This window comes from Pelophylax lessonae, assembly GCF_965119305.1.
Source record: "Pelophylax lessonae genome assembly, chromosome: 3".
Classification (NCBI taxonomy): domain Eukaryota; kingdom Metazoa; phylum Chordata; class Amphibia; order Anura; family Ranidae; genus Pelophylax; species Pelophylax lessonae.
In genome coordinates this window covers 308,075,284-308,097,416 of record NC_138770.1, presented here as the reverse complement: position 1 = coordinate 308,097,416, position 22,133 = coordinate 308,075,284, and the positions used below count along the sequence as shown (strand labels likewise).

At 41.5% G+C, this 22,133-nt stretch overlaps 1 protein-coding gene across 4 annotated transcripts in view; it reads left to right on the top strand.

The window, feature by feature from the left end:
- RUBCN (rubicon autophagy regulator) overlaps positions 1 to 22,133 on the top strand; it is an 80,793-nt gene extending 58,660 nt beyond the window's left edge. For 2 of the 4 annotated variants that reach the window (XM_082252143.1, XM_082252144.1), the window contains 10 exons: positions 348 to 422; positions 3,771 to 3,825; positions 7,851 to 7,983; positions 13,686 to 13,831; positions 13,918 to 13,982; positions 19,492 to 19,730; positions 19,862 to 19,923; positions 20,036 to 20,189; positions 20,958 to 21,048; positions 21,682 to 22,133. In XM_082252143.1, the coding sequence (XP_082108269.1) occupies positions 348 to 422; positions 3,771 to 3,825; positions 7,851 to 7,983; positions 13,686 to 13,831; positions 13,918 to 13,982; positions 19,492 to 19,730; positions 19,862 to 19,923; positions 20,036 to 20,189; positions 20,958 to 21,048; positions 21,682 to 21,851 (1,190 nt within the window). In that variant the 3' untranslated portion in view covers positions 21,852 to 22,133. The remainder of the gene's footprint in view (positions 1 to 347; positions 423 to 3,770; positions 3,826 to 7,850; positions 7,984 to 13,685; positions 13,832 to 13,917; positions 13,983 to 19,491; positions 19,731 to 19,861; positions 19,924 to 20,035; positions 20,190 to 20,957; positions 21,049 to 21,681) is intronic. The other 2 variants (XM_082252146.1, XM_082252145.1) reach the window with 1 other exon arrangement.

Below are 22,133 nucleotides of genomic sequence, written 5' to 3'. Positions count from 1 at the left end.
GATCGTGTGAAAGGGGCCTAAGACCTACATTTTTGTCTAAAAACAAACCTCCTCTATTGCTACCAGAGATAAAAGAATGGGAAGGGGTCAGATAAAATTCCTTCATATTCTGTTAAATGCTGAGAATCTTGTCGTAGCCTGGAAAAATATGGAAAAATAAAGATTAGATTATAATTCCAATTGACAGACTTGTTTCAGTGTTTGCAGTATTTTTTTTTTCTTCAAAAGAATTGAGGGGAGCTTTGATTATGTTAGTTTGCCGGTGTAGGAAGAATCATAAATAGCTTGTAATTTAAAATCTAAACCTTCCCTGTTGACATACTGTAACTCATTGCTGTATTATGCAGATGATAATGATGGTCGTAACCAGATTGTAGTGTATAGAAATGGACTGTCTGTCTCAATGGCTTCGCTTTTCTCAGGTAGTATAAAGATTATTGCTAAGAGGGGCTGAGAGGGTCACAGCGGGTGTGTCACCTTGCTGTATCATCGCTACACTTTGCACTGGCTATGGATATTCTGCTCACGCTTTTACAGTACTTCATTTTGTTTCCCACCTTTAGCACGCTTGACACCTTGCATGTGTGGGGGAATCCATGGTTGCATGTTTCAGGTGGTGGACTTTTACATCAAAAAGTAACTTTCTGACGAAAAAGAATTGTTGTGATATTGTAGGTTTTTAGACATTCTAAAAATGTGCCCCCCCCCCCCATTTATTCATTTCTTAATATGTGTGGGGTAGGTAGGCAGATCCACAGGAGTGCTGGATAATACTGTAACTTTAACGCGTTAGCCCACCTTTGCACATTGTCTTAATCATAATGTCATAATCAAATAATGTCAAGTGTCTTGGGATTTTGTAAAACCTAAATGTTTTTTCTTTGTGATGAACACGTAACATATTGTAATATATTTGTATAACTACAAAGATGACACCATCAACCCGGTATTTTACCAATTGCTCGGTTGACACCTTTTAATCGTTGCAGGCATTCATTTTGTTTTGGATGGAGGGGGCAGTTTATGTTTAAAATGATGTAAGGATGCGGCAAAGTGTAGCATGTATGACAGTCTGTTGCTCTTTCTGTGCATATTGCTGCTCTAGTCCTGTTTGAATTTTAGAGGATTTTTCAGTTTAAAGCTGGATACACACTATACAACTTTTGTTGTCAGATTTCCTTTAGATTTACCTTTTCTATGTAGTGCAAGGGCCTGCCAGATTGCATACAAATTGAAAGTGTTTAGGTTTGACCTCATATTATATGGTTTTGGTAAGTCTGAAGGAAAAAATCTAAAGAGAGTTGTATAGTGTGTATGGCCCTTAAGTCTATGAGATCAAAACACAATCCTTGGTTAAATGGCAATAGTGTATGTAGCAGGTAGAAGTAAGCACTATACAGTGCTGGGTCTTCCATTTGGATAGGTTTCCTCCTGTGCAAGTCTTCATAGTCCTATGAGATATGGATGGTGTAGATAACTAATAAAAATCTTGTCTCCATACACATTCATTGATAGCAATAAAAGTGAAAAATCATCAGTGTTAGGCTGGCCATACATGTTCAATCATCTTGTATAATTATCCTTTTAGATTTGCCTTAACCACTTGCCGACCGCCGCACGACTATCTACGTCGGCGGTCAGCCCCTCACAGGCAAAGTGACGTAGGGCTACGTCACTAGCTTGTGAGGGTCTAGGGAGCGAGCGCGCGCCGCCGGAGGCGTGGTCACGGACCCCCCCCCCCCCCGCACGTGTGACTGGCGGACCCGATGTCCACCGGTCACTCTGCGATCGGCGGGGGAGAGGGAGAAAGTCAGGCGGCTTGTGTAAACAAGCTGCCTGTCATTCTCCCCTGTGTATGAAGCATGATCATACCGTTCTACTATGTAGAACCGTTGATCACTCTTCATACATCTGAAGCCACAGCCAATCACAGTAGAAAGCACGCCCCTAGGGACACACATAGCCCCTCCCTTTCAAAAAAAGTTAACCCCTTCACTGCCAGTGTATTTTTACAGTAACAGTGCATATGTATAGCACTGATTACTGTAGAAATGTCACTGGTAACCCCAAAAGTGGCAAAAATGTCAGTCAAGGGTCCGATCTGTCCGCCGCAATGTCGCAGTACCGCAAAAAAAATCGCAGATTGCCGCCATTACGCGTTAAAAAAAAAAAACGACAAAAATCTTTCCCTTTGTTAGTAAACGCGATAACTTTTGCGCAAACCAATCAAAATACGCTTTTTTGCGTTTTTTTTTTTTTTTTTTTTTTTTTTTTTTTTTTTTTACCAAACCTAGGTAGCATAAAACAAATTGGCCGAAAATGTTAAAAAATTTTGATTTTTAAATTTTTTTGGGGGGGAATTTTTTAAAAAAAAAAAAAATGTGAAAAATATTGCTATTTTTGCAAAATTTACGCTCTTTTTTTGTTTATAGCAAAAAATCGCACCGGTGATCAAATACCACCAAAAGAAAGCTCTGTTTGTGGGAAAAAAGGACGCCAAATTCGTTTAGATACAGCGTCGCACGACCGCGCAATTGTCCGTTAAAGTCACGCAGTGCCGAATCGCAAAATACCCCCTGGTCAGGAAGGGGGTAAAATCTTCCGGGGCTTAAGTGGTTAAACCTATGTAGTGCAAGGGCCTGCCTAATGGGATACAATTGAAAGTTGTTTAGTTTTGACCTTATATTTATGTGGTTTTTGGTAAATCCTAAAGGAGAATTGTCCAAGAGCATTGAACATGTATGGTTAGCCTTAAACACCCAATATTATTCCACAGTAGTGCAAAAAAAAAAAAAAAAAAAAGGAAAATTAAATGAATAACCTAAATATAAGTAAGTCCTTTAACCAAACATCTATAAACGCCAGGAAAAGTGATTGGTCTCTACTCATTGAAGGTAATAAAATAAAAGTCCGCCTCCAAAGTGAACATGCGGGTGCCACACCCTGGGACCATGACTGCCAGTAGCGCCTAATGATAAAGATTCCACCTCAGGAATTTGGACGCAACCTCCAACTCCTTTATCCAGCCCTCATGCTATAAAATACATGTAGAAAAAAAAGAAACGCATCCAATAGTGTAATAACTCAAATTACCATCCTTTTCTTTGAAAAAAACAAACCCTCGCTTTTAAATCCATAGTAATATAATTCATCACATAAAAATGGCGCCAGGTTCAGTCTGTAGCGGTCTCACCACCTCCAGCTGATCGGAATGGCTGCTACATCACTTCTGCTTCTTGCCTGGATGTCACATCTGGTTGATGGGGCATGGTAACATTTTGATTATAAAGTTGCAGCAGTGAATAGTGTTATACACATTGGTTTTAGGGTGCTGTGAATTTTTCTATTTATTTTCAATCATTTATAGGATTTCAGACATTTGGACAAAGTATAATTTTATAGTCTATCTGTCCACCAAAGAGCAATGACTCTAAAAAACTCACTTTCAATTTTCCTCATTTGAAGGTTTTTCAGACTTGTTATATAAGATACACCTTTATGTGAGGACCAATTCCCAGACTTTGGGATTCTCCAATACCGAAAGCGTTTCTTCATATAGTATTGGTGTCATTCTAAGACAAGGATGTAAATGAGATAAGTGAACTGATCGGAAATGGATATGACACTGTATTTATTCTGCCATTTGTGTGCCCCTGGATAGCCAGCACACATATTACTGTGAAATATTCTTTTTTACAGACCTGCATAGTCTAATTGTCACCGTATGTGTTGCGCATTTATTTACAATGTGTTTTTCTTTTGTTTTTTAGATGCAGACATTAAAAAGTCCACAAGTTTTCAGCCTATGCAAAATTCTGAATCCATGTGCGTTTCATGTGTAACTTTTTTGTTTTCTTTGATATGCTGAAACAGATCAAGCTGAACTCCAGGCAAACTAAGCTACATACAAAATTGTAATACTTCTATGGGGATTGACCAGTATAGGGGTTACAGCACACATACTGTTGCCTCTTTTAAATCTGAACTCCAGGCCAATATAAGGCACACAACTCTGGAATTGCTGCTATAATAAAAAAAAAAATATATATATATATTTTATTTAATTCAAGCAATGACAGCAGAGCTCACACTGGGTGAGGGATAAGCAACATAAGTAGCCAGTGAGTTGAGCTGCAGGGCAGGGAGCACATGGCTAAGAGGAGAGAGCAGAGATATGAGCTGATCAGAGAGCTGCTTTTCTTTTTACTGTCCAGTCACGGTGTGGGGAGAAGAAATGAAATTGTAAATGCAGCAAAAAAAGGTCAGGTACCTTACTCTGCCAAGAAGGAGTGTGCTGTGTGACAGGGCTGTGTAAATATCATAACTGGATAGACGAAATACAAATTCTTTTGGTAAAACAGCTCCTCGTATATGGATGGATTTCATCTGTGTTTTAACTGTTTGTCTGCTGTTCAGCCTAAAGCCTAAGTTTAAACACAAACAAAAAAATCAGCACTAGGGACTTTACTTACAGTCAGTAGGATGTATCCCTTGCGCTGCGTCTCTTCAAGTAGTTGAAATCCTCCTCTATTGATTCCTCTTCTACACCTATGACTGTAATCTTCCTGTGCGGCATGGGTTATTAAAGCCGATGAAGCTTTTACAGGCACTCATAAAGAGTGCATGACTATTTTCACCCAGCTCCTCCATTTATAGAAGCTGTACTATCACTTCAATAAATAAACCGGATCTATGAGTATCATTCATCTGCTATTTTCTGTTCAAAGATTGCTTTCCATTCATAGAAACAATAGTACGGACTCCTATAAATGGAAATTTTTGGTGGAAAAGGCAGACCTAGTTGGTCACTTTTGATGAGAACCTGTCACAGCTCCCTCAGTTCTATTAAACCCTACTAATAGAGAAGTCAGCAGCAAAAGGGACACATCCTACTTGGCTGTAAGTAGTGTCCTTTGTGCTAGGTTTTATGTTTTTTTCAATTTGCGACTAAGCTTAGGTTTTAAAGGATCTTTATTGTAAAAAGCACTAGAGGCATGACTGACTCTATTCTAGTGGGATTACAGGAGGCGAATATCAAGACCTATTAAAAGGCAATACTAGTTATATGTATAGATACCTTTTTAATTATTGTCTTACAATCACAATTTTTTTTGAGATCTGCGTGTAGTTCATCTTCTAGGGATTTATAGACCTTTTTTATTGTTTCGGCTATATATACGGTGTGTGTGTGTATATATATATATATATATATATATATATATATATATATATATATATATATATATATATATATATATATATATTACATACATATATACATATACATTTTTTTTTTTTTTAAATCAACTGGATGTAAATGTTCTTGTTTAATGTGTTTAGTTTTTTGTATGCAGGCTTTACTTCATTATTTGTAGTGCTATGCAATGAATCTGCTTTAATGCTCCTTCTTATGCAGCCATACACTTGTAGATTTCAGTCTTGGCAAAAAAAATACCTGTGCTATCAAAAGGAACTTTGCCTTGAGCTATCTACATATTTTTCTCTAAATCTTCAGGATGTTTAGCATTTTAGGCTAACTATACATGGCCAGGTTTCCCTCGTTCAGACTATAGACTATAGACTATACCATGCTATTTAGCAGGGATGTGGGATCCTTCCCCCTACCATTTTTCTTACAGAGAGTACAAAAATCCTTTTATTTCCTTTCATCCATTGAGGGACGCAGGAAGTTTTTAACTTTTGAGTTATGCTGCCCCTTCAAGAGGATTGGACACTGTCCCCAGGAGGGTGGATGTTTTTTTTCTTTTCTTTTTCCGGTGCATCATCAATCCCTTCATTTTTATGTGGGATCCCTACACTACCAGTTTATGGCTCTACACTTCTGACTGTCTTCTGCACTTCAAGTGTTAACCAAGATGCTGATCCAAGTATTATTCCTGTTGTTCTCTCGTTACATCACCATTGTGGGCTACTTGGATGACCTCTTTTTGAGGGATCAATCATCACGGGCTCAGTCAATGTGGCTTTTGTCTGTCCAGGCATTACAGCAGGTTCAGATGGATCCTGAACCTTTAGAAATCTTGTGGGAATCAACAATTCTGTTGGAGTATTTGGGTCTAGTCCAGAACTCCAACTCCACTTGAGTTTATGGTCTCAAGGATTGGGTTCCACACTTTCTGTCAAGGTGCATTCTACAAGATCTCTCAGTTCTTCTTGTTTGGGTTTCTGGCAACAAGCTATGGTTTCCTTTATTTGCCGCATTTCTGTCTTTTCTTTTGTTCACACAGTCTACCATGATCTGCTGCTGTTACAACCTCACCTGGATCGGGACACTAAGGACTCTACCACACAAGTGCTACACACACAGGACCTGCATACCAACTTGAGTCCTTGGTCACCCTTATCCAGACCTCAGACCCAGCAAACCGGGCCAGTAACTGGATACTCTTGAGCTCCTCCATCCAGCACCAGCATTGGGGCCGTCCCACTTCTACTTAAACTTGGGGGGACGCAGGACCTTCCCCCTCTGCTCTCCCTGGACGAACATCCCACTGAACTGCTACCCATTTACAACCATACTAAGAAAACTACTCTCATGTTAGAAACACTCACTTCGCAATTGGAACCTTCTTCTGAATACTCACCGGTAACGATCTGGCATACCCCACTAGAGACGCCATCGCGGCCTTTTATTTGGCATCCTCGCTGAAGCCCCTTGAGGGGAGGATACCATCTGGCAGTACCCCTTGGTGCACCAACAACATTCTTCACAGCAGATCCTTCTATATCCTTTTTGATTTTATCTGCTGCGACTCTCTTGTCGCACTTCCAATATTCAATTGGAAATCCATATTCTCCATATCCAGAACCCTGAAGAAAGGCTTATCCGCCTGAAACGTGTCGGGTTGGAGGATTTCCTCAAATCAACATATACCCCACAGTATATGTATTACTTTCATTTCACTATGGTTTTACACCCACCCATCGTAATCTTGTACATATTGTAAAATTGTATATTATTAGATCTTCTTCTGATCTGTTTGTATTTTTGTTACCCAATAAATGATTTAATTTTACTTTTCGCGGAAGTGTGATTGCCGTTAAAGTCCCACCCCCAGGGGGAACATTCTTTCTATTTGCTACAGTTCTCAGGGATGTTGGCAACCCACTTCCAGTTTTTCTCATAACTGGGGACACAATATTGCACACTTCCTGTCAAGGTGCATTCTACAAGATCTCTCCGTGCTTCTTGTTGGGGTTTCTGGCACCAAGCTATGGTTTCCTTTATTTGCCGCACTGCTGTCTTTTCTTTTGTTCACCCAGTCTACCATGTAGACATGTCGGCCTCATTTGATGCCAGTTCTAAGGTTAAGGTCCTTCGGGAGGCTCTTGAGCTGCAGGCAATCCTTCGTTTTCTGTTTTTCTTGGGTCTGTAAGCATTTGCTGTGTTGCTCATCTCCCAGTTGAACTGCTTTTGCAAGAGGTGAAAGAGGTCTTGTGTCCCTAAATGGATGAGAGCAAAATGTATATTACCTAAAAATGTCGAACTTCCTGAACATTATACATTTTGTACGTTAATTTATTGGCATAGGGAGAAAACATATATGTATGTGTGTGTGTATGTATGTGTGTGTGTGTGTGTATGTATATATATGTATGTGTGTGTGTGTGTGTATGTATGTATGTATGTATGTATGTGTATATATATATATATATATATATATATATATATATATATATATATATATATATATACATACATACATACATACATACATACATACATACATACATACATACATACATACATACATACATATTTTTTATTACAAAGTTTAGATATGATGCTCCTTTGGACTACTGTCATACCAATGTCCTTATCCTTTCAGATCTCACTCCTTCCTTCACTCCAACTCTGCTGAAGCTGTGGCTATGGGTCTCCTGAAACAGTTTGAAGGGATGCAGTTACCAGCTGCATCAGAGCTTGAATGGCTGGTTCCAGAACACGATGCTCCTCAGAAGGTAAGCAGTAGTGTGCATATATTGCTGTGTTATTGTGTGGACCGAATTCATAATAAAGCTCTTTAAATTTAATGTGCTTTTCTTGCAAATTTAACATTCCTTCGATCAGACAATTTTGCCTTAAAGTAGTTGTTACCCCTTACATTTACCCAGTGAAGTCACTGGCCTCAGGAGCTGAAAAAAATCCTCCTGCATTTTATCTGCAGCCCTTTCTTCTCAAAGTGCTGAATTTTAAAGCTTGTCTGAGACTTCATAAAAAGGGGAAGGGGAGCTGAAGTTTCACTCTGCAGAGCTCAGTGAGGAGAGCTCTGACAGCTGATTGGAGGGAAGGGACCCCCCCCCCCCTTTCCTCTCCACACCGCATATAAGAACAGAGCTGAGGTTGTCAGTCAGCTGGAGGTCCCTCCTGTCACCATTTTTCTCTTGCAGTCAGAAGCAAGCACTTATTAAAAGGTATTAACTCACAAAAAATAAACAATATTTAGCATCTGAATATCATTTATCATATGTGAGTTACTACTTTTTAATAAATGCCTTTTTTTAAAAAAAAAAAAAAAAATGCTACACTGTGAGGATTATTTTTGTCACATACTGACACTGCTGACTGGAGGAGAGGAGAACGCACAGTGAGCCACAGAGGAATCACTTGCTTTTAAACGCTGTTAGACCTGTATGGTCTAAATGTGAGGGGAGCTGCTAGCGCACACGGTGTGGATTGCAGTTGGTGTATGGGAGTGTGACCACATCACACAAGAAGTTTAACTTGTACGCACTTTATCAACGCTTGATTTTAGTTCACTTTTTTTTATGGACACTTGATTGTTGGATATGAATTTAATGACGGTTATATAAAATTGGTTTATTTATTTGCACAATCCTTTGTAGCACTGGGGATTTGGATACACCACCCAGTAGGGTTAATATAGAATTTATCTTTTTGATTTACTTATATAATTGTCTGTTTACACTTGCCGACCTTTTGAAGCCCCGGGCTTTTGGATTCACTGCCCAGAGGGAAATATTTAATCATTTTGGTGTTTTTTAATATTTTTGGGAAGGTTCTGCACAACCACTCAGAGACACCTTACATAATTATTGGTTGTATGTTACTAATCTAATTGCTGTAAAACTGACACATAAGGACACATTTTAATTCTTTGGCAATATATAATTTAAAACTGTTTTAATTTTTTTTATTTCTATTTAACACATCATTTATAGCAAAGCGCCACATTACATTTGTTACATTTTTGTGTGTGTGTGTATATATATATATATATATATATATATAATATGGGGACACATTGAAAGTCGTGAGCAGCTACTTCTAATTAGAATTATTATTTAACATATTTATTGAAAGTGGTATCATATTGGATCTGTTCTGTAAAAATCAGTTCAGTTATGTGTGTTTTTTTTCTTAATAAGACCCATTATTATTTTCCTTATACTATTTCTTAATGGCTTTACCATTTTATCCACTTTAGCTCTCACACCTGTAGACTCCCTGTGGACCAGCATAACTTTACATTTCTGCTATGTGCCTCCTTTATTTGGCACTAACTTTGGCATTACTGAAGAGAATAAAGTAATATATTTTATTTTTAGAACAAACAAGACTTACTTTTGGTGAAACTGTCTTGCAAGAAAAAAAAAAAAAATATATATACAGTGGGTACGGAAAGTATTCAGACCCCCTTAAATGTTTCACTCTTTGTTATATTGCAGCCATTTGCTAAAATCATTTAAGTTCATTCTTCTTCCTCATGAATGTACACACAGCTCCCCATACTGACAAAAAAACACAGAATTGTTGACATTGTTGCAGATTTATTAAAAAAGAAAAATTGAAATATCACATGGTCCTAAGTATTCAGACCCTTTGCTGTGACACTCCTATATTTAACTCAGGTGCTTTCCATTTCTTCTGATCATCCTTGAGATGGTTCTACACCTTCATTTGAGTCCAGCTGTGTTTGATTATACTGATTGGACTTGATTAGGAAAGCCACACACCTGTCTATATAAGACCTTCCAGATCACAATGCATGTCAGAGCAAATGAGAATCATGAGGTCAAAGGAACTGCCTGAAGAGCTCAGAGACAGAATTGTGGCAAGGCACAGATCTGGCCAAGGTTACAAAAAGATGTCTGCTGCACTTAAGGTTCCTAAGAGCACAGTGGCCTCCAAAATCCTCAAATGGAAGACGTTTGGGACGACCAGAACCCTTCCTAGAGCTGGCCGTCCGGCCAAACTGAGCTATCGGGGGAGAAGAGCCTTGGTGAGAGAGGTAAAGAAGAACCCAAAGATCACTGTGGCTGAGCTCCAGAGATGCAGTCAGGAGATGGGAGAAAGTTGTAGAAAGTCAACCATCACTGCAGCCCTCCACCAGTCGGGGCTTTATGGCAGAGTGGCCCGACGGAAGCCTCTCCTCAGTGTAAGACACATGAAAGCCCGCATGGAGTTTGCTAAAAAAACGCCTGAAGGACTCCAAGATGGTGAGAAATAAGATTCTCTGGTCTGATGAGACCAAAATAGAACTTTTTGGCCTTAATTCTAAGCGGTATGTGTGGAGAAAACCAGGCACTGCTCATCACCTGTCCAATACAGTCCCAACAGTGAAGCATGGTGGTGGCAGCATCATGCTGTGGGGGTGTTTTTCAGCTGCAGGGACAGGACGACTGGTTGCAATCGAGGGAAAGATGAATGGAGAAGGTTTTTGTCCAGGATATCCCTGTACTTGGCCGCAGAGTGCTCTGGACCTCAGACTGGGCCGAAGGTTTACCTTCCAACAAGACAATGACCCTAAGCACACAGCTAAAATAACGAAGGAGTGGCTTCACAACAACTCCGTGACTGTTCTTGAATGGCCCAGCCAGAGCCCTGACTTAAACCCAATTGAGCATCTCTGGAGAGACCTAAAAATGGCTGTCCACCAACGTTTACCATCCAACCTGACAGAACTGGAGAGGATCTGCAAGGAGGAATGGCAGAGGATCCCCAAATCCAGGTGTGAAAGACTTGTTGCATCTTTCCCAAAAAGACTCCTGGCTGTATTAGATCAAAAGGGGGCTTCTACTAAATACTGAGCAAAGGGTCTGAATACTTAGGACCATGTGATATTTCAGTTTTTCTTTTTTAATAAATCTGCAACAATGTTAACAATTCTGTGTTTTTCTGTCAGTATGGGGTACTATGTGTACATTCATGAGGAAGAAGAATGAACCCTTTCCGTACCCACTGTATATGTGTATGTGTGTATATGTATATATATATATATATATATATATATATATATATATATGTATATATATATATATATATATATATAATGTGTGTATATGTGTGTGTATATATATAATTTTTTTTTTAACTAGCAAAGGTGCAATGTTGCAAAATGAGCAAGGCTGAGTTGGATTGGTAGCCGGTATGGTGGTAAGAAGGAATGAATGGAGGTGAGGCGCTGTGGACACAACAGTGTAGACTTGGCTGATATGGGGATCAGGGGTAGTGTCGGAGGAGGTGTTGGTGTGTCATGATTAAAGCACGTGGCAAGGGATCAGTTGCAGTAGTGATAGGAAGAGGGGGCATGCAGTTGAGCTGGGGAGAGCAAGGAGGGAGAATGGGGTTCTAATATAACTGCTGCGCATGTTTGACCAATATATCATAGGAAATGGTGTATGTGTGCGTGAATGAATTAAATGTTCTTCCTGTGCATATCTTTAGGCCTCGTTCACATTTTATCTCTTTATTATTGGTACTTCAGTAAAAGTCGCTGTAAATGTACGCAGCACTTTACACATATATTGCACATTCCCATCTGTTTCAAAGAGCGCAATTACGCTCTTTGATTACACCGACATCTTTTTGGGTGATGATCCACCGATCTGAGCCTGGTCCTGGATCTGTCAGATATGTCCTGGTGATGTGTGGTAATGGTCCCTTTAAGACACCTTCCACCGCGCTTATGTTATGTTAAGGTGGGATAAAACAATCTCCCATGTAGTTCAGTATGTAAAATTGAATGAAGTTATTTAAAAATAGTAGCCCTTACATCAATTTTGAATAGGAAATGCCTTGGTGTATCAAGTATATCTCCAGCATGAGGGTCCCCAGGACCCTCAAGGACAAGGAGGTGGAAGCACACATACATGCAGTTTGCTGCTTTTATAAGTGGATTTCACCGTTGGAACATGAACTAATACACAATTATCATCACATATTTATCTATCTATGGACTGCACTATAAATATGCACTTTATAGTTGATGAACTGTTATAGATTTTCATTTGTATCATTTGAGATTTATGTTGTACAATATATACACAAGTGAGTTTGCACAACATTGCATATATTTAAAAGCATATCTACACATACTAGGGCCAATTTAGTCAGGAGCCAATTAACCTGAGAGGAAACTGGAGAACTCAGAGGAAACCCATGCAGGCACAGAGAGAACATGCAAACTCCAGGCAGGTAGTGCCATGTTTGGAATTCAAACCAATCCTTCCTAGTGCTGCTAGCCGGAAGTGCAAACCACTTAGCCATTGTTTTGCATGGGGTAGGCTCTGTTTTGAGCAGCAGGGGATCTGTCCGCTGATCAGAGCAGAGCGGGCGGATGACAGGTCTGTGTCCACTCTGCAGAAACTGAGGGGAGGATCCTCTGTCCTTCATCAAGGCGGCTTTACTCTAGGGGGGCAGATGGGAGTAAACAGACTCTGCTGTCCATTTACATCCATCTGCCCTCCCTCTGATCTGAACCACCTAGATGGAGGAAGGATCCCCTTCCTTCAGACTGGAGGTAGGCCTGTCTATAGGGGTAAATAGACTGCCCAATCAGGTCAGCCTGGAAAACTGATAGATGGATCTCATTGGACCCTTTGTGTGAAAGGGGCCCTGGTATTACTACTGTGCATGTGGCAGCTAATAATAATATGTTTATCTCCAAGAGGTAAAATGTTATTATTCAAGTATTTGCATTTCTTAGTTACATTTTGCATTCTGTACACCTAAACATAAGGAAGATGTATCTGTAAGCAACTAATTCTTATCCTATGTTATTGGTGTAGTGAATGATGCCAGATATAAAAAAAAAAATTTAAAAAATGTTATCCATGTATGTATATATGTGTGTGTGTGTGTGTGTGTGTGTGTGTGTATGTATATATATATATATATATATATATATATATATATATATATATATATATATATATATATAATATTGTGTGTGTGTTTATATAATATAGATGTTCCAATGCAAGCTTCACAGTTCTGATGAGTGATGGAGGCTGTATTAGAGCTCAGCACAAATGATGTAAATTCTGATCCTCATACTCTTATTTCAGCATTCATTTATTGGTTTCTGGACATTACGACAATCATATAAAAAGCTTAAGAGAAAACGACTTGCTAGAAAACTCAAGTTGGTATGTGAAAAGTGTGGAAGTGTAGGAGGTGCATGGCATACCACTAACTGGCCAGAGAGCCATGTAACTAGTAGCTTTGTGCATTATATCTGGGCTTAACATTTGCATTGAATAACTGTTATTTAATCTTCTAATCCAATGGTGGCATTTTATGATATTCAGCTGCTCAGGATAAAGTAAGCCCAGCTACAGCAGAAGTGTGAAACACTGCTTGCACTCCACTGTCCTCGTACATGTATTTCTCATCCATTGTGTAATGTTATCTCTTCTAGCTCCTGCCAATCCCAGATTCCATGCCAATCTCTCCAGATGATGGAGAACATGCGGACATTTACAAGCTGCGGATTCGGGTTCGAGGAAACTTGGAATGGGCCCCACCAAGACCACAGATCATCTTCAACATACACACAGCTCCAACGTATGTTATAAGAATACAGATATTTTTTTGGACAGACTGAGATTTTGTCCTATGACATTTATCAAATGCTTCAAATTTTGTTACAGGAAGAAGGTAGCCGTTACAAAGCAGAATTACAGATGTGCTGGATGTGGTATTAAGATTGAACCTGGTAAGTTATTGAATGGGATTAAGGTTTTAGCTATGCCTGACGCTTTTAAAGATGAACTCCAGGCAGATATGAAACACGCACAATAATAAAGCTCTGTATTCATGACTTTGTTTAAAACAAGCACCTGAATTTTATTGGTTATCAGCCTGTATAGTAGAGTTTCGATCTGGAGAGGGGGAAGCACAGAAAACCAGTCAGTTTTGAGATGAGCTCATCAGTCTGCTGCTTCTCTTTTCACTGTCCAGTCACAGGCTGGGGGCAGGACAAGACCTGTAAGTGTCTTTGAGCTGTAGAAGCGAAAAATCAGGTCTTCTGCCCTGCCAGACAAGGTTATGCTAAGAAGTAGAGCTGTGGAAATCTCAGGAACAGAAATATAAATCATATGGCAGGCAAAACTGCTCCCATTTGAGTGTCTCCTGTGTATTTAGATGTTTGTTTTGAGCTTGGTTTTAATTTAAAGTATAGATAAACCTTTAACAGAAAAGTAAAATCAGTGTTTCTCTTTCGTTCACTGACGGATACAGCTCCTGATCTCCATAACAATTGGGTTATACTGCCCCCTACAGGAGTAGGACACTAGGCAGAAAATAATTCTGGCTACACCCATGGGCAGTCCCAGGGGGTTTACTCCCTCTCTCTGCTATAGCCACTTTTTTTTTTCTTCTAGTCAGGAGTAAGGACCTAGTTCCTTGCTGGGATCTTTGATCTTGGCAATTTTTGTTCTCCTGGATTTTTCCTGAGATCTACAATCAACTGCCGGACTGGGCAACGGGCTGAATAATCTAGATCCAGTGGTCCTCCCAGTCTGGCCAGCGAGCGTGGGCAGACCTCAGCTCCTCTCATCAGATCCTGAATCTGATTTGGCCACCGCGGACATGGGTCACCCTGATGGGTCTGCAACGAAGTGTCCGGAATCCTCACATAGTGAGGTTGATTCCTCCACGCCTGCACGAAAAAGGCACTGGTGGATGCACTGATTGTATCTGTGCATGAGACCCTGAAGATGGAGGACGCAGCTGAAGCTGCGACGGAGGCACCGGTCCCCTTTGGCACTCACAAGCCACTTGGTGGTGGACTGTGCCACTGGTGGTGGACCCTCCGGTTTCCAGATTAAACAAGGCAACCATGATTCTGGTTAAAGAGTCCCTTGCCTTTAAGGATCCGGCTGACCGGAAGGCGGTGGCCGTGGCCCGCAATATGTACACTCTGGCTGGTTCGGCACTAAGACCAGTATTCACCATTGCCCTGGTGTCGCAAACTCTGACTGAGTGGGCTAAGCTTTTACGGCATGATTTGGAGGGGGTGTAGCTCCCCCTGCCTTTGCAGAGCTGATCCAGGGGCTGTAGTTTATCTGTGATTCCTCTTTGAATGCAGCTACCCTGATGGCTTTCCTCCTCTGTTTTGGCAGTGGTCCTTCGGCGTGTCTTTTGGCTCAAGTGCTGGTCTATGGATCTGACTTCAAAAAAGGCCTTGACTGATCATCCTTTTTAAGGAGTGCCTATTTGGAGCTACCCCGGATAACATCATTAAAGGTCTCAAAGGGGAGAAGAGTACTTTTTTTCCACAGGCTACAAAGGGCAAGGAACCTCGTTATAGATGTGGGCCTTCTTTCTCAGCTCATAAGAATTTTTTTCATTCCTCAGGGTCGACTGACAAGGGCTCGAAGCCTTTCAGGGCTTCTTCTGGAGGATCCGACGAACTTGGCCTCGCAAGCCAAGTTCAGGCTTCTCCAGACCCGTGGACAAGGCTCTTCTGCATGAAGGCGCGCCCTTACGCGTATCAGGGGTAGGGGGACCTCTTCACTGGTTTCTGGACCCGTGGACTTCCAGGGTGCAAGACAAGTGGGTCCACAAAGTCATTCAGTCCGGCTACAAGATCGAGTTTCGCTCTCGTCCACCGGCAAGGTTTTTTCCTTCGAACTTGCGCCTGTCCCCAGACCACTTACAGGGCCTGTTTGGGGTGGTACAAGACCTGTTTCTTCAAGGGGTGATTGTCCCCGTTCCGACCTCGGAACGTTTTCAGGGTTTGTACTCGAACCTGTTCACAGTTGTCAGGAAGGAAGGCAAAGTGCATCCAATCCTGGACCTCAAGGCGCTAAACTGCTTTGTGTGGGTGCAGAAGTTCAGAATGAAGTCCATTCAAACGGTGGTGGCATCCCAGCGTCAGGGGGATTTCCTCACTTCCTATTAATATCCAGGATGCCTACGTTCACACATTCCAATATGTGCCAGTCACCTGCATTTTTTCTCCGCTTTGCTGTGGGAGAGGAGAATTATCAGGTTGTAGCATTACCCTTTGGTCTCACATCTGCTCCTCGGTCTTCACAAAAGTGCTGGCTCCGGTGCTAGCCTTGATACGCCAACGGGGATCGCTGTACTGGGCTACTTGGAATGATCTCCTTTTGCGAGTAGAGTCTCCCTCTGCTCTGGTGGAGAAGCTGGAGATTACAATATGAACTCTGCGGGAGTTCAGCTGGATTCAGAATTTTCAGAAGTCTGCTCTTGTTCCGTCCACAAGGACTATCTGGACTTGGCCTTAGCCAGACTGCTCCTTATTATGGATAAACTCCAGAAATTGCAGGCTGCAATTTGCCTCCTGCTGTCCAACAAATGGTCATCCCTCCGGACTTGCATGCGGGTGCTGGGCCTAATGGTGTCTACCTTTTGAGGCGGTGCCGTTTGCCCAGTTCCATACAAGGTCCCTGCAAGTGGAAATTCTGACAAAATGGGACAGGACTCCGCAGTCTCTGGACAATTAGATCCAGCTGAGTATGAGAACAAAAGAGTCCATGATATGGGGGCTTCGTTCTCCAGCGCTTTGGCTGGCAAATCCTTCCTCCCCTTGTATTGAACAGTGGTCACCACGGATGCCAGCATGTACAGTTGGGGATGCGTCCTCGGAAAGCATTCTGCTCAGGGGATTTGGACGCTGGAAAAGTCCAGACTCCCGATCAATGTCTTGGAACTTCGAGCAATCATACTGTGTCTGGATCATTGAATGGCTCCTCTTCAGGGTTGTCCAATGCGCATTCAATCACCAAGGGGGCACAAGAAGAGTCCTGTTGGCTCTGGAGGTAGCAGGCATTCTAAGGTGGCCAGAACGGTTCGTTGCACCCCTCTCAGCCGTACACATTCCCAGGGTGGAAAATTGGCAGGCAGGTTACCTCAGCCAGCAGGCGTTGGACCAAGGGGAGTGGTCCCTTCATCCGAAGGTGTTTCATCAGCTGTGTCTCTGGTGGGGCACCCCCCGAGGTGGATCTGTTGGCGTCTCGGCTCAACAGAAAGGTGCAGAGGTTTGTGGCTCGGTCAAGGGATCCTCTGGTGGACGCCACAGACGCACTGGTGGCCCCGTGGGGTCAGTATCGTCTGATTTACGCCTTCCCTCCTCTCAAGCTTCTGCCCAGACTTCTACGCAGGATCGAGGCAGAAGTTATTCCAGTCATCGTCAGGCTTGGTATGCCGATCTGGTGCGGCTGGTCGCTGATGTTCCTTGGCAGCTTCCTCTCAGGGAGGATATGCCGTGCGAAGGACCGATCTTTCATTCTGCTTTACAGTCGCTGGCTTTGACGGCTTGGCTGTTTATCTGAGTAGGTGATTCCTACACTGTTGAAAGCTAGGAAATCTACCTCTAGGAAGATCTAACATCGTACGTGGAAGCAGTACATTGCGTGGTGTGAGCTCTTTGGGTTCTTCCTTGTTCCTTCTCGGTGGCTGGGATCTTGACCTTCCTTCTATGAGGGGTTGAACAGAAATTGGCCTTGAGTACCATTAATGGCCAGGTGTTGGCTTTGGCGGCCTTCTTCCAACGACCTTTGGCCACACACTCCCTGATGCGTACCTTTCTTCAGGGTGTCCGACATTTAGTTCCTCCAGTGCGGGCCCTGTTGCTGCCCTGGGATCTTAATTTGGTGCTTTCAGCTCTACAGAGACCTCCCTTTGAAAATATTCGGGAGATTACACTGTCCTGGAAGATGGCCTTTTTAGTGGCTATCACCTCTGCGCGCAGGGTGTCGGAACTGGCAATGTTCTCCTGTCATTAACCTTATCTGTGGATTCACAGTGACAAGGTGGTTCTACTCCCCTGTCCGTCTTTCCTTCCAAAGGTTGTCTCTGATTTTCATTTGAATGAAGACCTTGTGTTGCCTTCTCTGTGTCCCAGGCCTAAACATCCAAAGGAAATTGCCTTGCATGTGGTCTGGGCAATTAGGGTGTGTCTGGCTTCAACTCTTCTGGGAAGGCTGTCCACAAGGTTTTATCAGTATGTCAATTGGAATGTTTGACCATTCTTCCAGAAGCACATTTGTGAGGTTAGGCACTGATGTTGACAAGAAGGGCTGGCTCACAGTGTCTGCTCTAATTTATCCTAAAGGTGTTCTATCAGGTTAAGGTCAGGACTCTGTGCAGGCCAGTCAAGTTCCTTGACCCCAAACTAGCTCATCCATGTTTTTATGGACCATGCTTTGTGCACTGGTGCGCAGTCATGTTGGAACAGGAAGGGGCCATCCCGAAAAAAAATGAAATTGTCCAAAATGTCTTGGTATGCTGACACCTTAAGAGTTCCTTTTACTGGAACTAAGGGGCCAAGCTCAACCCCAAGCCATAATCCCCCCCCTCCACCAAAAGATTTAGACCAGTGCAACAGACATGGAGGAGCAAGCTTGCGGTGGAGGAACTTGACTGACCTGCACTTGAACCCAATAGAACACCTTTGGGATAAATTAGAGCGGAGACTGCGAGCCAGGCCTTCTCGTCCACATCAGTGACTGACCTCACAAATGCACTTCTGGAAAAATGGTCAAACATTCCCATAGACACACTCCTAAACCTTGTGGACAGCCTTCCCAGAAGTGTTTTAAGCTGTTATAGCTGCGGTGTGGGTGGGAGGCAAACCTAATATTGACCCTACGGACTAAGACTGGGATGCCATTAAAGTTCATGTGCGTGTAAAGGCAGGTGTCCCGATACCTTAGGTAATATAGTGTACATAGTACAGGCAGTGCTTACTGCTTTTACTATGTGACTGTTGCTTCATGGTATAACGAGTTTTAAAGAGACAAAGTTACTGCATTTCCAGTACATGGATCTAGTTTCTGTGGAATGACCAAAAGGAACCCAGGTAACCAGTGCATCTAAAGCCAGCTGACTCAACTTTAGAGACTATTTTCTTGTTTTTTTTTCTTTTGAAATACATTTTCCTTGGCTCCTCAGTAGCATCTGTTCATTCTTAACATGAACTGCATTCTGAATTTATATAAGAAACTTTGACATTTTTTTTGGTGCAAACCTCATGTTGCCAATTTCTGAAACTTTCAACCAGTTTGTGATCCCAGAATGTTCAAAAACATCAATGCAACCTCCCATCAACAGTTTGTATCAACCTGTGAAACAATTGAAGCAGTAAATAGTAGGTTGCTTTGACTGGTTCTCATATTGAATTTGCCGTCTTAGAATTGCTATGTATGACCGCTTTTGTTTTGTATATCTGTATGACATTATTTATTTTTTTCTAGATTATATCAAAAGGCTACGCTACTGTGAGTACTTGGGGAAGTATTTTTGCCAGTGCTGTCATGAGAATGCTCAGTCGGTCATCCCGGGGCGCATTTTAAGGAAATGGGACTTCAGCAAATATTATGTCAGTAACTTTTCTAAGGATCTTCTCACCAAAATTTGGAGTGATCCTCTATTCAACCTCCACGATATAAATAGTGCCATGTACCGCAAAGTAAAAGCTCTGGAGCAAGTCCGGGTAGGTGTCCTGTGTCAAATGAATCCGACTGCTACGAACCTACAAATGGTCTGGTTTAGAACAGTTTAGTATGCATTTTTTTTTATACAATAACGTTCAGTATAATGGAGCCTGTTTATTTCATTTTACAGTTATTAAGAATCCAGCTGGTACATCTGAAGAACATGTTCAAAACTTGCAGACTGGCCAAAAAGTGAGCTCTTCTTTTGAAAATATATAGAATGTATCGATCCATTTGTACTTTACCTCATTCTTAATGTTTAAGTATGAAATCTGATTTATAACCATGGGATGTTTTCCCACAGCATACTTGAATTATATGACAGCGTACCTGGACACCTTACTGAAGACCTTCATCTCTTTTCCCTGAATGACCTTACTGCTATTAAAAAGGGGGATTTGGGACCCCGATTGAAGGAGCTAGTGAGGCTTGGAACCTTACATGTGGATAAATGCATGGTGAGAATTGCCATTCATTTGTAAAACAAAAACTTCTAGCTGCTCGGGTAGTTTTTTTTTTTTATGCAAAAGTACACCTTTAGGCCCCTTTCACACATACAGTCCGTTCAATTCATCAGTTCAGTCAAGTCAACATGTATCAGTTTTTCATCCGTTTTTCGTCCTTTTTCATCCGTTTTCCTTCCTTTTTCATCCGTTTTTTTTTTTTTTTTTTTTACATCCATTACCAATGCAAAAATGGATGAACGGACAGCATGTGTGAAAGGGGCCTTACTGAAGAATCCTTTTGCATTAGAGGCCAAAATTTAGTGCAGCTGTGCATGGTAGCCAACCCGCTTCTAACTTCAGCTTGTTCAACTAAGCTTTTACAAAAAAATTTGGAAGCGGATTGGTTTCTATGCAGAGCTGCACCAGATTTTGCACTCTCCAGTTTTAGGAAATCAACCCCTATATCCCAAACACTGACACATACATGTACTTAAATTATGCCACTAAGTTTTAATAGCAAATATATAACAAGACTGGTTTTTGAAACTTTGAGATGTACAAATGCAGCAATTTAGAATTTGGATGAAAGGTTTAGCACTGGGAAATACTTTTTGAAAGATAAAAAGATGTCACTGCTGCATATAAATCATACAAGGCAGAATAACGTGTTCATGGATTGGTGTTGGCAAAAAACATGCTATATTTCTTACAGCTACAACTAATTCCATGCTTTGCTTTATTTTCTTCTTCATTGCATTCTTGTCTTGTTTTATCTTGTAGTTGTGCCAAGCTAAAGGCTTCATTTGTGAATTTTGTCAGAGTGATGAGGTCATCTTTCCCTTTGAGTTGTCTAAATGCCGGAGATGTGAAGGTATGTTACATAGCAAACTAGCTATATTTATCAGATACAGAAGTTTGATTTCAGACTTAAAGTGGCATAACGATTCTAAATACAAATTACAGTCCAGAGTAACATAAAGAACTAACAGTTTAAAGTAGAACTTTAGGCAAAACTTTATTTTTTTTTTCCTTCATTTTGGAGGGAGTGTTATATCCCATGAGATTTTTTTTTTTTCACCATCCGTGTCCCATTGCAGAGCTTTTCTTTCACGTCCTGTCCCATAGCCAAAACAGGAAGTGAGAGGAAATCTCTGCAATATTCCTTGGGGGGGGGTCACATCAGCCTGCGGTTAGTCCCCAGTCAGAACACAATAGCTCAGTGGGGAGATCGCTGTACTAACATTGCATAGTTAGTAAAGCGAGCTCCACCTGAGTTCTTTTTTTTTTTTTTCCCAGGCAGTTTTCAGCTGGGTTGAAAAAAAGTTGCCTATGTTTACAAGGCTTTACTGGTCTCCCAAGCCCTCTGCCCAATCAGCAGAGTGGACCACAGCAAAGGTAGTTGCAGAAGTGCAGACAAGCTGTATATGGTCTTCAGATTTTCTTCTTAATTCTTTGTATTGGAGACTCTGCATGTCTTACCCCTTTTTTTCTTTCACACCAACAGAATGTAAAGCCTGCTATCACAAAGGCTGCTTCTGCTCTGATCACTGCCCAAAGTGTGAACGCTTACGGGCAAGGAGGGATCAAATGGCCAAACAAAGTCTTGAATCCTACAACTCAGAACCTGAAGAGGAGGAGACGATACAGGAAACAAAGACGGACTGTCCTGAATAGGGAGGAAAGGAACAAAATAGAAGACCCAAACAAATGCACCTTATCCCTGGGCCACTATTGGATGCTATGTTCCACAGTAGCTTAGGGTTCTACAGCAGAATTCTTTCAGTTACCATATCTATTCAACCAAAAAACTTTTATTGGTAACAACCCATCTTTCATTTATTCCAACATTGGGCCCTTTATCAGCCAGTAATGCATATTTGTAACTTGGTTATATCCATATGACCATGCACTTTGTTTTCCAAGTACAAGTCAAATAGAGCAGATCCTTGCGATAAA